The sequence below is a fragment of the Erinaceus europaeus genome, chromosome 15 (genome assembly GCF_950295315.1).
Source record: "Erinaceus europaeus chromosome 15, mEriEur2.1, whole genome shotgun sequence".
Taxonomy (NCBI): domain Eukaryota; kingdom Metazoa; phylum Chordata; class Mammalia; order Eulipotyphla; family Erinaceidae; genus Erinaceus; species Erinaceus europaeus.
In genome coordinates, this window is record NC_080176.1 from 22,510,455 (window position 1) to 22,522,965 (window position 12,511).

Genomic DNA, 12,511 nt, shown 5'->3' on the forward strand with positions numbered 1-12,511 from the left:
TTCCGGTTTGAGCCTCCGGCTCCCCACCTGCAGGGGAGTCACTTCACAAGTGGTGAAGCAGGTCTGCAGGTGTCTGTCTTTCTTTCCCCTTCTCTATCTTCCCCTCCCTTCTCCATTTCTCTCTGTCCTATCCAATAACAATGACATCAATAACAACAATAATAACTACAACTATAAAAAACAAGGGCAACAAAATGGAATAAATAAATATTTAAAATATATGAAAGCTATCAGGGGAGGGAATGGGATATGGAGTTCCAGTGGCGGGAATTGTGTGGGGTTGTACCCCTCTTATCCTGTGGTCTTGTCAGTGTTTCCATTTTATAAATAAAAACTTTTAAAAAAAATTTTAAAAAAAGAGTGAGAGAGAGTGTCTATGCAGGGGCTGGAGGAAGCCCAGAGCACTCTGCAGAGTCCTGGAACAGGGGGGTGCTGGGGACTGAACCCCAGAGCCCCGGACTCAGACATGCAAGCCAGGTGCAGTGCCGCTGTGTCTGAGCGTGTCCCCAGCCCTCCCTCCTTCCTCCTTCTGAAGACAGAATCCTCCTACAGTCCACCCTCTCGTGGGGCGTGTGCGTGCCGTGGGCCTGGGGTTCTTTTTTTTTTTTTTTTTTTTTTTTTTTTTTATTTAAATTTTTAATTTAAGAAAGGATTAGTGAACAAAAGCATAAGGTAGGAGGGGTACAACTCCACACAATTCCCACCACCCAATCCCCATAACCCACCCTCTCCCATGATAGGGGCCTGGGGTTCTTAGCGAGTCAGGCCAGCGCCCCAACTCAGCTCCCTGCTGCCCTCAGCTTCCTGTGGAAGAAGGACCAGGTGGCCATCGCCCTACCCGGCAGTTCCCGGATCTTGGTGGAAAAGGATGGGTCCCTGCTCATCAGCCAGACGTGGTCAGGGGACATCGGCGACTACACCTGCCAGGTCGTCTCCCAGGGTGGCAACGACTCCCGCTCGGCCCGCCTGGAAGTCATGTGAGTCCATCGGTCCCTCCTAGTCTGTCACCTGTCACTCACTGCAGACAGCCACCCACCTGGCGCCTCCCCCACAGACCTCCTTTGCAGTCAGGGAGGCTGACTCAGCTGTTAGCTGATAGGCAGACATACTTCCTTTCTCAGGTGAGTTCTTTTTTTTTTTTTCTTTTGCCTCCACGGTTATCGCTAGGGCTAGGTGCCTGCACTACGAATCCACTGCTCCTGGAGGCCATTTTCCCCATTTTATTGGGTAGGATGGAAAGAAATTGAGAGAGGAGGGGAGGAGAGAGGGGGAGAGGAAAAGAGACACCTGCAGACCTGCTTCACTGCTTGTGAAGTGAATCCCCTGCAGGTGGGGAGCCGGAGACTCGAACCAGGATCCTTGCACTGGTCCTTATGCTTAGTACTATGTGCAGTTAACCCAGTGTGCCACCACCTGGTCCCCCACCACTTGGTTTTCTTTAATGCTTCTTATTTCAGAATCAGAAGGCTTCATCTTGGGCTAATGGTCTGACCACGGGGAACACGGACAGCTGGTGGAAACAGATCCTTTTTTTCCCATCGACCGCTTGCCCAGACCCCTTCACTATGCCCAGAAGTAGAAGTTCACTTTTGGTTGGAATCCCAGCAGTGCTTGGAAGAGGGGGGCCACCGCAGAGAGCCTAGCTCTCCCTGGGTATGAGGGGAGGCCTCTGCCAGCCTAATTCTCCCTTCCTGCCCCTTCCAGCTGCCAGACACACTGGCTAGGCTGAGGCCTGGCTCTTGTCCTGACGCTCAGCCACACCAGCTTGTTTGTGGCAGCAGCTATGCCCACCATACCAAAGACAGTGGAGCATGAGAGTCCCAGCAGTGTCTATACAGCCTCCCTACCCCCCCCCCCCGAAATCGAAATGGTGTCAGCACCTAGGGCTTCTGACATTCTGCCTCCCCCCTCCCTTTCCCTGCCGGGCAGTCTCTGTCCTCTGATTTGTGGGTTCTGAGCAGTGCTGCCCCCAGGTTCTCTCCCACCAAGAACCCCAGGGACCCGCTCCTCAGGCCGGGTGATTGATTGTTAATCATTTAAAGACCCAATTAACATGTGTCTTCTTAGATCAGAGACTAAGTCTTCTGGGCCCCAAGGACAGAGAAAACCTGATTCAAAGCAGAGACTTGGCCCAGGGCAGGGAGAGGGTTCTCTCAATAAAGTCACCCCAATAGCCTCATAGGGGACCAGTTGGGGCCACTCTGGGAGCCCTCAGCACCACCCCCATCCCCCCACACACACACAACAAGGAAGGAAAAAAAGTGGGGCAAAGCCTCCCTGTGCCTGAGGGGCAACAGGGAGCACCCCCCCACTGCGGCACCATGGCCCCACCTTCTCTCTCCTGAGCCCTCTCAGCTGCACTCACCCTATCCCTCCCTCTCCCGTCACAGCCCACCTGCTCCACCCTTCCTGCCAGCTGTTATTGAGGTGTCCTTTGCAAGGTGGTGGTCCCCTCCAGGTCCCCGGCTGGACTCCGTGGCTGTCTGCAAGGCTCTCTTCTCGCTCTGTCTGCGTGTCCCTGTCCCCGCATCCCTGATGGTCATCTGTCTCTGCTCACAGTGGCAGGGAAGCGCCCGCAGCCATCTGCCCCCTTGGACATGAGCCTCTGGTTTATGGGTATTGATGGGGCAGGCCAGCGACCCCAGAGCTTAATCTCTCAGGCTGAGCACATGCAGGCAGGCAGAGCTGGTTTCCTGCACTGACCAAAATGCCCTTTGTGTTGGACCAGGGAGATTGCTCAGTGTGTCAGAGTGCAGGGCTTCATACCCAGCCCCACAATGAGCCTGAACTGAGTAATGTCTCTCCCTCCCTCTCTCTCTATGATCTGGTCTCTCTTTCCATGTCATAAAAACAAGTCTTCCCATGTTTAAGGTCTTTGCATTGCAAGATGAGTTAGCGAAGCCAAAGGGGAGCCTGGTGCCACAGAAGTCAGGCTGCCTCCCAACAGCCTTCGCAGGAGGCTTCCCACAGCCGGAGGCTGTGCTCTAATGACCTCCTTCCTCCTAGGAGAGTCAGCCTCTTACCCAGCTGGGCGGCAGGAGAGCAGGAAACAAGAGCTGGGGGTGGGTGGCAGGCACCCAGGGAGGGGACAGGGCCACACACTTCCCCCCTCAGGACCCAGCTCGTCAGTTGCCCTCCTGGAGTGCAGCCCAGAGCAGGGCCTCACTCTGCTCTGTGACATCAGGCCAGACCAGCAGGCCTGGAGCCCAGAGGCTGCTCCCCACACACACACACACAGTCCACACATGCGCACACATCTGTGCACACGCACATGCACACACTCACGCGCACATGCACTGACCGGCTGCAGGCTCAGCTGGAGCAGAAGAACTGCTGGATCCAGGTTGCCCCAGTCCATCTGCCTCAGCCCCCCACCGCAGAGCCTCAATGGGCAGTCTGCATTCAGCACCCCCAGGGCCCCAGAGGAGTGTCTGAGTTCAGTACCCCCCAGAACCGCAGTGGGTAGTCTATCAGTCTGAGCTCACGCTATTGCCAAGGAGGGAAGCTCTGGGACAAGCTTCATTGGTGACCAGGAGAGGCTCTGAGGAGGGATCCTATAGGACAGAGGTGAACCCAGGACTCATGTTGGGGTGTGACCACAGGGCCGTGCGTGAGATACCCACAGACTGTTCCCACAGCATGGCTGTGTCTAAAAGGGGGGCCTGGAGGGTCTGGATAGTTGTCTAGAAGCACTGACAGTGGGGTCCTTGGCACTGTGGCCTTGGAGAGCTTACCCTACCCTAAACCTGACCCTTATACTAAGTGATAAAAAATAATCCTAAACCTAACCTTAACCATAACACTTGACCTGAATACTGCTAAAAAAAAAAAAAAAGAAAAACTAAACCCTCATTGTAAAACTAATACTGACCCAAAACCCCTAAAAATTATCCTAACCCATAATGCCTAACCCTAATCACTAACCCTAATTAACCCCTGACCTATGACCCCTGACCACTGACCCCAGCCCTAACCGGGACCAAGACCAGCAGACTCTGCTTTACAGGCAGCCTGTGGGGCTCATGTGCACACATTTCTTCACTGCCCTCTGGTTTCTGATGAGACAGGTTCTGCTTGGAGGGAAACAGAACAGGGAGCCAGGGGGTCTTCAGTCAGCAGAGGGGAGCTGAGGAGGACAAGGTTGGGGGAGCACCCAGTCAGAGAGCAGCCCTCAGGCCAGGTCCTGCATCAGAGCTGAGAGAGGAAGCTCTCAGTGCCCTGTAGGCATGGCGGCTCTGTAAGCCTGGGGTGTGATGAGCACAGTTTGAAAATAGAAAACATGGGGTTGGGGGTGCCGTAGTGCACCAGGTTAAGTTCACATAGTATAAGAGCAAGGATCTGGGTTCAAGTCCCCGGCTCCCCACCTGCAGGGGGTCGCTTCACAAGCTGTGAAGCAGGTCTGCAAGTGTCTCTGTCTCTCTCCCTCTCTGTCTTCCCCTCTTCTCTCAATTTCTCTCTGTCCCATCCAGCAACAACAATAGCAATGAAAAAATGGCCTCCAGGAGCAGTAGCTTGTTAGTGCAGGCACCTAGCCCCAGATATAACCCTGGAGGCAAAAACAAAATAAAACATGAAAAACACTGCATGTAACTGTGGCTGCAGGCTGACATGTGGTGGGGAGGGGGGCAGCAGGAACAGGCATGGGAGTACTCAGCCCCTCGCCAGCCCTGCTGAGATGTTAGGGGAGCCCCCCTCCCTGGCCACCCAGCAGGGCCCTGCTGCCACCCCTGTACAGAGGCCAGATGCAGGGCCTGGGCCCCTGGCAGCATGAGGCCTGCAGGTGGGAGCAGACGTGACCACAGGCCCTCTCAAGGCCTTGACCGTGGCTCCTACTTTTAGGAAGTGTCTGCTGTCCTGGGTCTCCACTCTCCAGCCTTGGCCCACACAGTGCATGGTGCCCGGAGGTCTGGGCAGCGTCTGCGCCCCGCTTTCCTTCCCGTGACACAGGAGATGAGGCAGTGCCACCTTTGGGGGCTTGTGAGGAGGTGGCCTCGTGGTCTGCCTGTCAACAGGCACTGGGCGTGAGGGTGGTCATTGTGCACAGCCTGGGAGCAGCCCCTGAGCCGTGTTCTGGCAGCTCGCTCCTCGCCCCACCCCTGCGGCTGCCAGTCTGACCAACAGTGTCTGGTTTGGGTGCAGATGGACCCCGAGTAGCAGACCTGGAGGTTGGCTCTCCCCATGGGGGGTGAGTGATGGGCCACCCCTCATGTCAGCGCCCCCCAGAGGGCTTAGCTGGGTCACATTGAGGACAGAAAATAGCACTGAGGGTCGGGGTAGATGGCAGGATAGTTGTGCAAAGAGGCTCTCGTGCTCAAGGCTTCAAAGTCCCAGGTTCAATCCCTGCACCAGCATAAATCAGAACTGAATGATGCTCTGGTAAAAAAAAAAAAAAAAAAAAAAAAAAAGGAAGGAAGGAAGGAAGGAAGGAAGGAAGGAAGGAAGGAGAGAAAGAAAGAAAATAGCACCGTGGGAAGTGAAATAGGTGTGTGTGTGTGTGTGTGTGTGTTCCACTGTACTCCATCACTTCCTGTTGCCCACGACCCAGCACCTGTGAGTCCTGACTGCCTTCCCCTCCTGCTTCCCCAGTGAACTGCCTCACTCGCCTCAGAACCTGCTGGCCAGCCTGGATGCATCCCATAGCCAGTCCGTGGTGCTCTCCTGGGTCCGGCCCTTTGACGGCAACAGCCCCGTCCTCCGCTACATCGTGGAGGTGTCTGAGAACAGTGAGTAGCACAGTGTGGTGGGTGCCTGCTGTTTCACGGGCTTCCAGTGGCCATCTGAGGCTTGGGGGGGGGGGGGGGGCACAGGGGAAGACCAAGGGCGACGACAGGCAGCTGGGAGGGGAGAGGGAAGCCACTCCCAGCTGGGGTCCTGGCTTGAACCCTGAGATGAGCCAGTGCTGCCCCCAGAAGCCTGGGGAGCTCTCCCGGCAGACGCCTGATATCCCCCTCCCTGGACATCAGCATCTGCCCAGACTCTCCATCCTCTCCCTGCTTCTGGCCCCCGCCACGTACCCCTCCTGCCCTCTGCCTGGGCAGGAGGTTCTGTCCCCTGCCAGGATGGTGGGAGGGGGCCTGGGACCCCCACTAAGGGGGAGCAGGACTGCTATGACTCTCAGAGACCAGAGATCAGGCAGAGAATTCTGAAGAAGGAGAAAGCATCATCTTTCTTTAATATTATTATTATCACAAGAGGCAGAAAACATAGTGGAGGAGGCTCATTTGATAGAGCACACATTACCATTTTGAGGACCTGGGTTCAAGCCCCGGCCCCCACCTACAGGGGCAAGCTTCATGAGCAGTGAAGCGGGGCTGCCAGCGTCTCTCCTCTCCCCCTCGCTTTCCCTCTCTAATTTCTATTTATTTATTATTGGATAGAGACAGAGATAAATTGAGAGTGGAGGAGGAGGTAAAAAGGGAAAGAAAGAGGCAGAGACACCCGCAGCCCTGCTTCACCACTTGTGAAGCTTTCCCCCTGCAGGTGGGAACTGGGGGCTTGAACCTGCATCCCTGTACACTGCAAGATGAACACTTAACCAAGTGAGACACTGCCTGGCCTCCCTCTCTATCTCTCGCTGTCTCCTCTTTTGGCAAAAGAAAAAGGGGGTGGGGTGGTCACTGGGAGCAGTGGAGTCATTCAGGCACTGAGCCCCAGTGATGATCCTGGTGGCAGAGAGAGGTGGGGGAGAGGGAAGTGGGAAGTTTGAAAGTGGAAAAGCAAACGGAGTGTTGTCTGTCTCGTCCGGCTGGTTCTGTAGGGGTGTCGGGTCCAGCAGGGCCCCCGCCGTGCCGACCCCCACCCCCTGGCCGTGCACCCTGGGGGCCATGCAGTGACGCTGCTCTCTCTTGTGTGTAGAGATGGGAGCCATCTCTCCTGCTTACTGTGGTCATTTCTGGGACTGGCCAGCCATGTCTGTCTGTAAGTTCATCCTGGCGTCCTGGTCACTCCAACGGGTTCACTGTCTGCTGTCTCTGCTCTTCCCAGTGGTGACCCCTCGGGCTCCTGTAATGAGTCAGCCAGATTCTTAGTCACCTGCACTGCATTTGGGTGAGAGCTAGATCTTTCCTTTGGAAAAGGTCCTCTCTTTTCACTTGAGTGCCCCAGCCTGGGGCCATTCTGGCATCGCAGGACCCCACAGAGCCTGGGACTCTGTGCTCACGCTGGTGTTTGGGGGACCTGGGGGGCAGCCCTTGTATTTCTTCCTCACACAGACGCTGCATGTTTTCCCTGATGGGAGGAAGGCATTTCTCTCCCGAGACACTGGTCTCTTACCACTTAGGGACGTGTCTTTCTCCTGTCTTCTTTTCTTTTTTTTGTTAAAACTTTATTTGATTTGATAGAACAGAGAGCAACCGGGAGGGAAGGAGGAGATAGAGAAAGACAGAGACACCTGAAGCCCTGCTTCACCACTCCTGAAGCTTTCCCCCTGCAGATGGGAACTGGGGGCTCAAGCCCAGGTCTTTGTGCATGATAGCAGGTACGCTCAACCCGGTGTGCCACTGCCCAGCCCCTCTCCCAAGTGATCTTCAAGCCTTCACTCGGCCTTCTGCTGAGGTCTTGCCAGTAGCAGCTGCTTGAAGGGACACCAACACCCCACTCGATTCTGAGCTCCTGGATCCTGGACTCCTGGACTCCTAGGCTCCTGGGCTCCTGGACTCCTGGACTCCTGGGCTCCTGGGCTCCTGGGCTTCTGGGCTCCTGGCTCCTGGGTTCCTGAATCCTGGCTCCTGGACTCCTGGGCTTCTGGACTCCTGGGCTCCTGGGCTCCTGGCTCCTGGGCTCCTGGGCTTCTGGGCTCCTGGCTCCTGGGTTCCTGAATCCTGGCTCTGGGACTCCTGGGCTCCTGGGCTCCTGGGCTCCTGGCTCCTGGATTCCTGGGCTCCTGGCTCCTGGTCTTCTGGGCTCCTGGCTCCTGGACTCCTGGGCTCCTGGGCTTCTGGGCTTCTGGCTCCTGGACTCCTGGGCTCCTGGGCTCCTGGACTCCTGGACTTCTGGGTTCTTGGCTCCTGGGCTCCTGGCTCCTGGCTCCTGGGTTCCTGAATCCTGGCTCCTGGACTCCTGGACTCCTGGGCTCCTGGGCTCCTGGGCTCCTGGCTCCTGGACTCCTGGGCTCCTGGGCTCCTGGCTCCTGGGTTCCTGAATCCTGGCTCCTGGACTCCTGGGCTCCTGGACTCCTGGGCTCCTGGACTCCTGGGCTCCTGGCTCCTGGGCTTCTGGGCTCCTGGCTCCTGGACTCCTGGCTCCTGGACTCCTGGGCTCCTGGCTCCTGGGCTTCTGGGCTCCTGGCTCCTGGACTCCTGGGCTCCTGGGCTCCTGGGCTTCTGGGCTTCTGGCTCCTGGGCTCCTGGACTCCTGGGCTCCTGGCTCCTGGACTCCTGGGCTCCTGGCTCCTGGACTCCTGGGCTCCTGGACTCCTGGAATCCTGGGCTCCTGGCTCCTGGCTCCTGGGCTTCTAGGCTCCTGGCTCCTGGACTCCTGGACTCCTGGACTCCTGGGCTCCTGGGCTTCTGGGCTTCTGGCTCCTGGGCTCCTGGACTCCTGGGCTCCTGGCTCCTGGACTCCTGGGCTCCTGGGCTCCTGGGCTCCTGAGCTCCTGGGCTCCTGGGCTCCTGGCTCCTGGGCTCCTGGCTCCTGGGCTCCTGGGCTCCTGGGGTCCTGGGCTTCTGGGCTTCTGGGCTCCTGGCTCCTGGGCTCCTGGGGTCCTGGGCTCCTGGCTCCGGGGTTCCTGAATCCTGGCTCCTGGCTCCTGGGTGTTATAATGGCTACAAGCCTGCCCAAGCATGCTTTTTGCATCTCACCTAAAAATATTTAGATTTGATAAAAATGTGAAATGACTCTTTTGAATAGGAAGTTTGGTGTGCTCACTGGTGCACACTTAGAGATTAACTAAGATCCAAGAAGAAGCGGCCTGACCAGTCCCTTGTGGGGGTCATGCCAGGCCTCCACCTTACCCTACCCTGGTCTTCCTCTTCCACCTCCCCCACCAAAGAGGACAGACCCTCATCCTCCTGCTCCCTCCCTCCACCCACACTGTCCAGCCCTCCCCACTCCTACCTCTCTCATCCTTGCTTTCTCTCTCCCCTTTGGGCCACTTGGTCCCCTGACAGACACCTCTTGTCTTCTTTCTTCTCCTCAAGTCTCTGTCTTTGAAGCACCTGGAAGCCACCTTCCCAGGCCTGGCCCAGAAATGCTAGTTTGTCCTGCTCAGCCTCCGTCTCCCATCTTAGTGACCTCACTGGCTCAGCCACGGCCGCCTCCCCATATGTGCCCTCCCAGGCCTCAGGTTCACACAGGCTGAGTCTCCTCAACCCCTGGATGTCCCACAGTCCCTCTGGGCACAGTCGACAACAGGTGTGACCCAGCGTCTCTGCTGGCAGCTTTTTGTCCTACTGTGACCTGTGTGGGGGTTTCTCTCCTGTTTCCCTACTGAGGCCTGAGTGTTTTCCTGTCATTCCTAGTGAGAAGTTTTCAATTTGCTTTTCAGCCTTAATTTCTTTGTTCTGTCTTGACACACAGGAGGTTTTGATCTGCTGCTCTTGTCCTGGGTAACGTCTTTTATTTGCACATTTCAGCAGGACACTGAGGGGTGGGACACCTTGGGGAGAGTCCATGTCCCATGGCGTGTCCAGCTCTCATTCACCTGCAGCTTAGATGGTTCTGAGTATAAGAACGTTTTTATTTCCAGGTGGCCCCGTTCCCACAGCCCGTGGACTTCTGTGTTGATTCACTGACTGTCCCCCTTTGCAGATACAGAGGGGACTTGCTGGGGCTCTATTGGCCTCCATCGATCTTCCATCTGTTTCCTGCCACTTTAACAGCCTTGTAATTATTCCTGTTGCTCGATGTGTCCAATGGCTGGTGGAGCAAGGTCCCTCCCTCCCAAAATTCCATTAGTCCTTGTCACCTCTTTATTCTTCCAGAAGGAAAATTAGAGATTGTTTTTGTCAACTGTCGGGAGTAGTTCCACTGGCTTCCACTTCATATTAAGCCTATGGTGAGCATTATAGGAGCTAACTTCGGTGATTTCATCTTTCCATTCAGGAAAATATGATAGTCTCCATTTCTTCAGCTCCGCTTCCAGTTTCGGAGCAGCACTTGTGGGTTGACAGCCGCTGAGAAGGCGACCCTCAGCTCGGGCCTCCCTACTCCTGCAAACAGACTTGTGTCAGCTTGACCCCGACTGCTCACCATGGCAGCGGACAGCCATTCAGCCGGCACTAGGGCCTTCCCATCTAGCACTGGCTCCCTTGCTACTGGAGTGATTTTTTTCAGCAGACCCTCTTATGATGATCCAACCTTCTCCAAATAGTAATAGTAAAAAATAAATAAATAAATAAAGGGGTTGTGCGGTAGCACAGCGGGTTAAGCGCAGGTGGTGCAAAGGACTGGCATAAAGATCCCAGTTCAAACCTCCAGCTCCCCACCTGCAGGAGAGTCGCTTCACAGGCGGTGAAGCAGGTCTGCAGGTCTTTCTCTCCCCCCTCTGTATTCCCCTCCTCTCTCCATTTCTCTCTGTCCTATCTAACAACAACAACATCAGTAGCAACAATAATAATAACCACAACAACGATAAAACAACAAGGGCAACAAAAGGAAAAAAAAGACTTGTTTTATTTTTGCTTTTCTTTTTTCAGCAAAATCACGGGATTTATTGTTTCTGCCATTTTGTTACAATAACTACACACATACTTTGCACATTTAGTTAAATATTGGTAGTTCCTACTAGTTTGGGTAAGGCCTTGCTGGATTAGGGTGACAGAAATGGAGTAATGGTCTTCTGATACTCTGCATACCTTATGATCAATGCTATAGGCAGTTCTACTAACTGAATTAGATTTCAAATGGCAATGGAAAATTGTGTGATTGTCCAAAAGTTAACTTAAAGCCATTAGATGTTTTTGTTTGTTTGTCTGTACTTTTTGCTTTTCTTATATTAGACTGGGTCAGTTGGACCCATCCGACATAATTAGCCTCTCTGTAGTTCATGCTGTGATTTCACTGGACCTTCTCTGAGGGTTTCCCTGCAAAGTGTGAGGGTAGGGTTTTGTTTTTGAATTATTTCTCATAATGTGCACATAATGAAACACAGAGTGGTTCGGTGAGGGTTGGCAAACCCATGCACTTCCAAGGAAATGCAAAGTATTGCCAGCTTCTGAAAGGCTCCCCAGCGCCCTTCCCCATCCTCCTCTCTGCAGGGCCAGTAGCTCTCCTTGACCCCTCTCTGGCTGTCAGCTCTGCTGCCCTGAGCTCCCTGTGAGCACAAGTGCTGGTGGGCAGGAACTGCAGCTTCCCTGCTCGTGACATCTCCCTGCTGTCCCCCAATGTTGGGAGTTCTAACAGTCTGTGTGGAGAAGCTGTCTTCTCGCCAAGCATACCGTGCTTCAACTTACAACACTGTCTCCTTCACGATACCTGCAGACCCTACCTGTATGTGATGCAGAGCCCTAAGATCATGTCCTCAGCACATAGTTCAGCGCTGAGCCTCTGGGGGAACTCCCTCACTGTCATCAATTGGGGTGTGGAGCTCCCAGCTTGAAACCAACCCATGTTTTCTCAGCTCCTGAAGAAACACCGTCTTCCATAAGTTAAGCCCACTTCTCCGTGACTCCTCAGGGTGTGTGAGAGAAATGTCAGCTGGGGAGGCTGTTTCAGCATCTTCTTGGCATCTCAGAGGGACAGAACTCCAGATGCAGCAGCTCTGTGGCCGCCTCTCTGCCACCTCTTCTCTGCAGACAAGGAGAATCAGGGCACCAACCCACGTGGGCACGCAGAGTCGCCTCCCAGCCTGCACACAGGGCTGCCCGAGGTTGCTCAACAACTGTCTGCTCTGTGCGTGGAGGGGCCACGGATCCAGCAGAGTAATCGAGAAGCTGGTGGCGGGCTGGTGAACGGCAGCTCTGGGTGTCATGGCCCGAGCTTCTGCTCCAGCACGACAGCACAACAGCAGCCTCAGCCCCAGTGGCCAAGGGACCAGGGGCACTGGAGTGAGGAAGGAGCATCTTCGTCTGATTCTGCCCCGCCCCCCCAGCCCAGCCAAGTTGCTCTTTCCCTGGAAGAAAGTTCTCCCCCAGTAGAAGTGCTGGGGGGCACCAGTGAGAGCCCGTGCACCCCAGTGTACAGTCCAGCCCAGGTGTAACCCCCACACCAGCACAGTGAGAAGAGCCACTTCCTGAAAGCCTTTTAAGACGAGAAGCACTAAACCCCCTGCATGCTGGGGACCTGTTTCAATAACCACTAACACGTCACCATACTTGTTGAATCTGACAGTGGGGAGCCTACTACCATCAACACCTCAGTCTAAAAACTTCCCCTAACGCTATTATTTCTCTTTTTTTTTGGGGGGGGGGGTAGTGTAAAAAGATTTCTTAGCAGAGCAGTGCTGAAAGTTAGAGAGAAAGAGGGGAACAGAGAGATAGAATATAGCCCCCCCCACCCGGAGTGGACACTCCCTTCAGGTGGAAGCTGCCTCCTTATTGGCCTTTAAAAATATCTTTTTATTTATTTATTATTG

General features: G+C 54.9%; 1 protein-coding gene across 1 annotated transcript in view; it reads left to right on the plus strand.

The window, feature by feature from the left end:
- SDK1 (sidekick cell adhesion molecule 1) overlaps positions 1-12,511 on the plus strand; it is a 486,407-nt gene that overhangs the window by 401,785 nt on the left and 72,111 nt on the right. The window contains exons 13-14 of the mRNA XM_060173224.1: positions 801-977; positions 5,587-5,723. Of these exons, the coding sequence (XP_060029207.1) occupies positions 801-977; positions 5,587-5,723 (314 nt within the window). The remainder of the gene's footprint in view (positions 1-800; positions 978-5,586; positions 5,724-12,511) is intronic.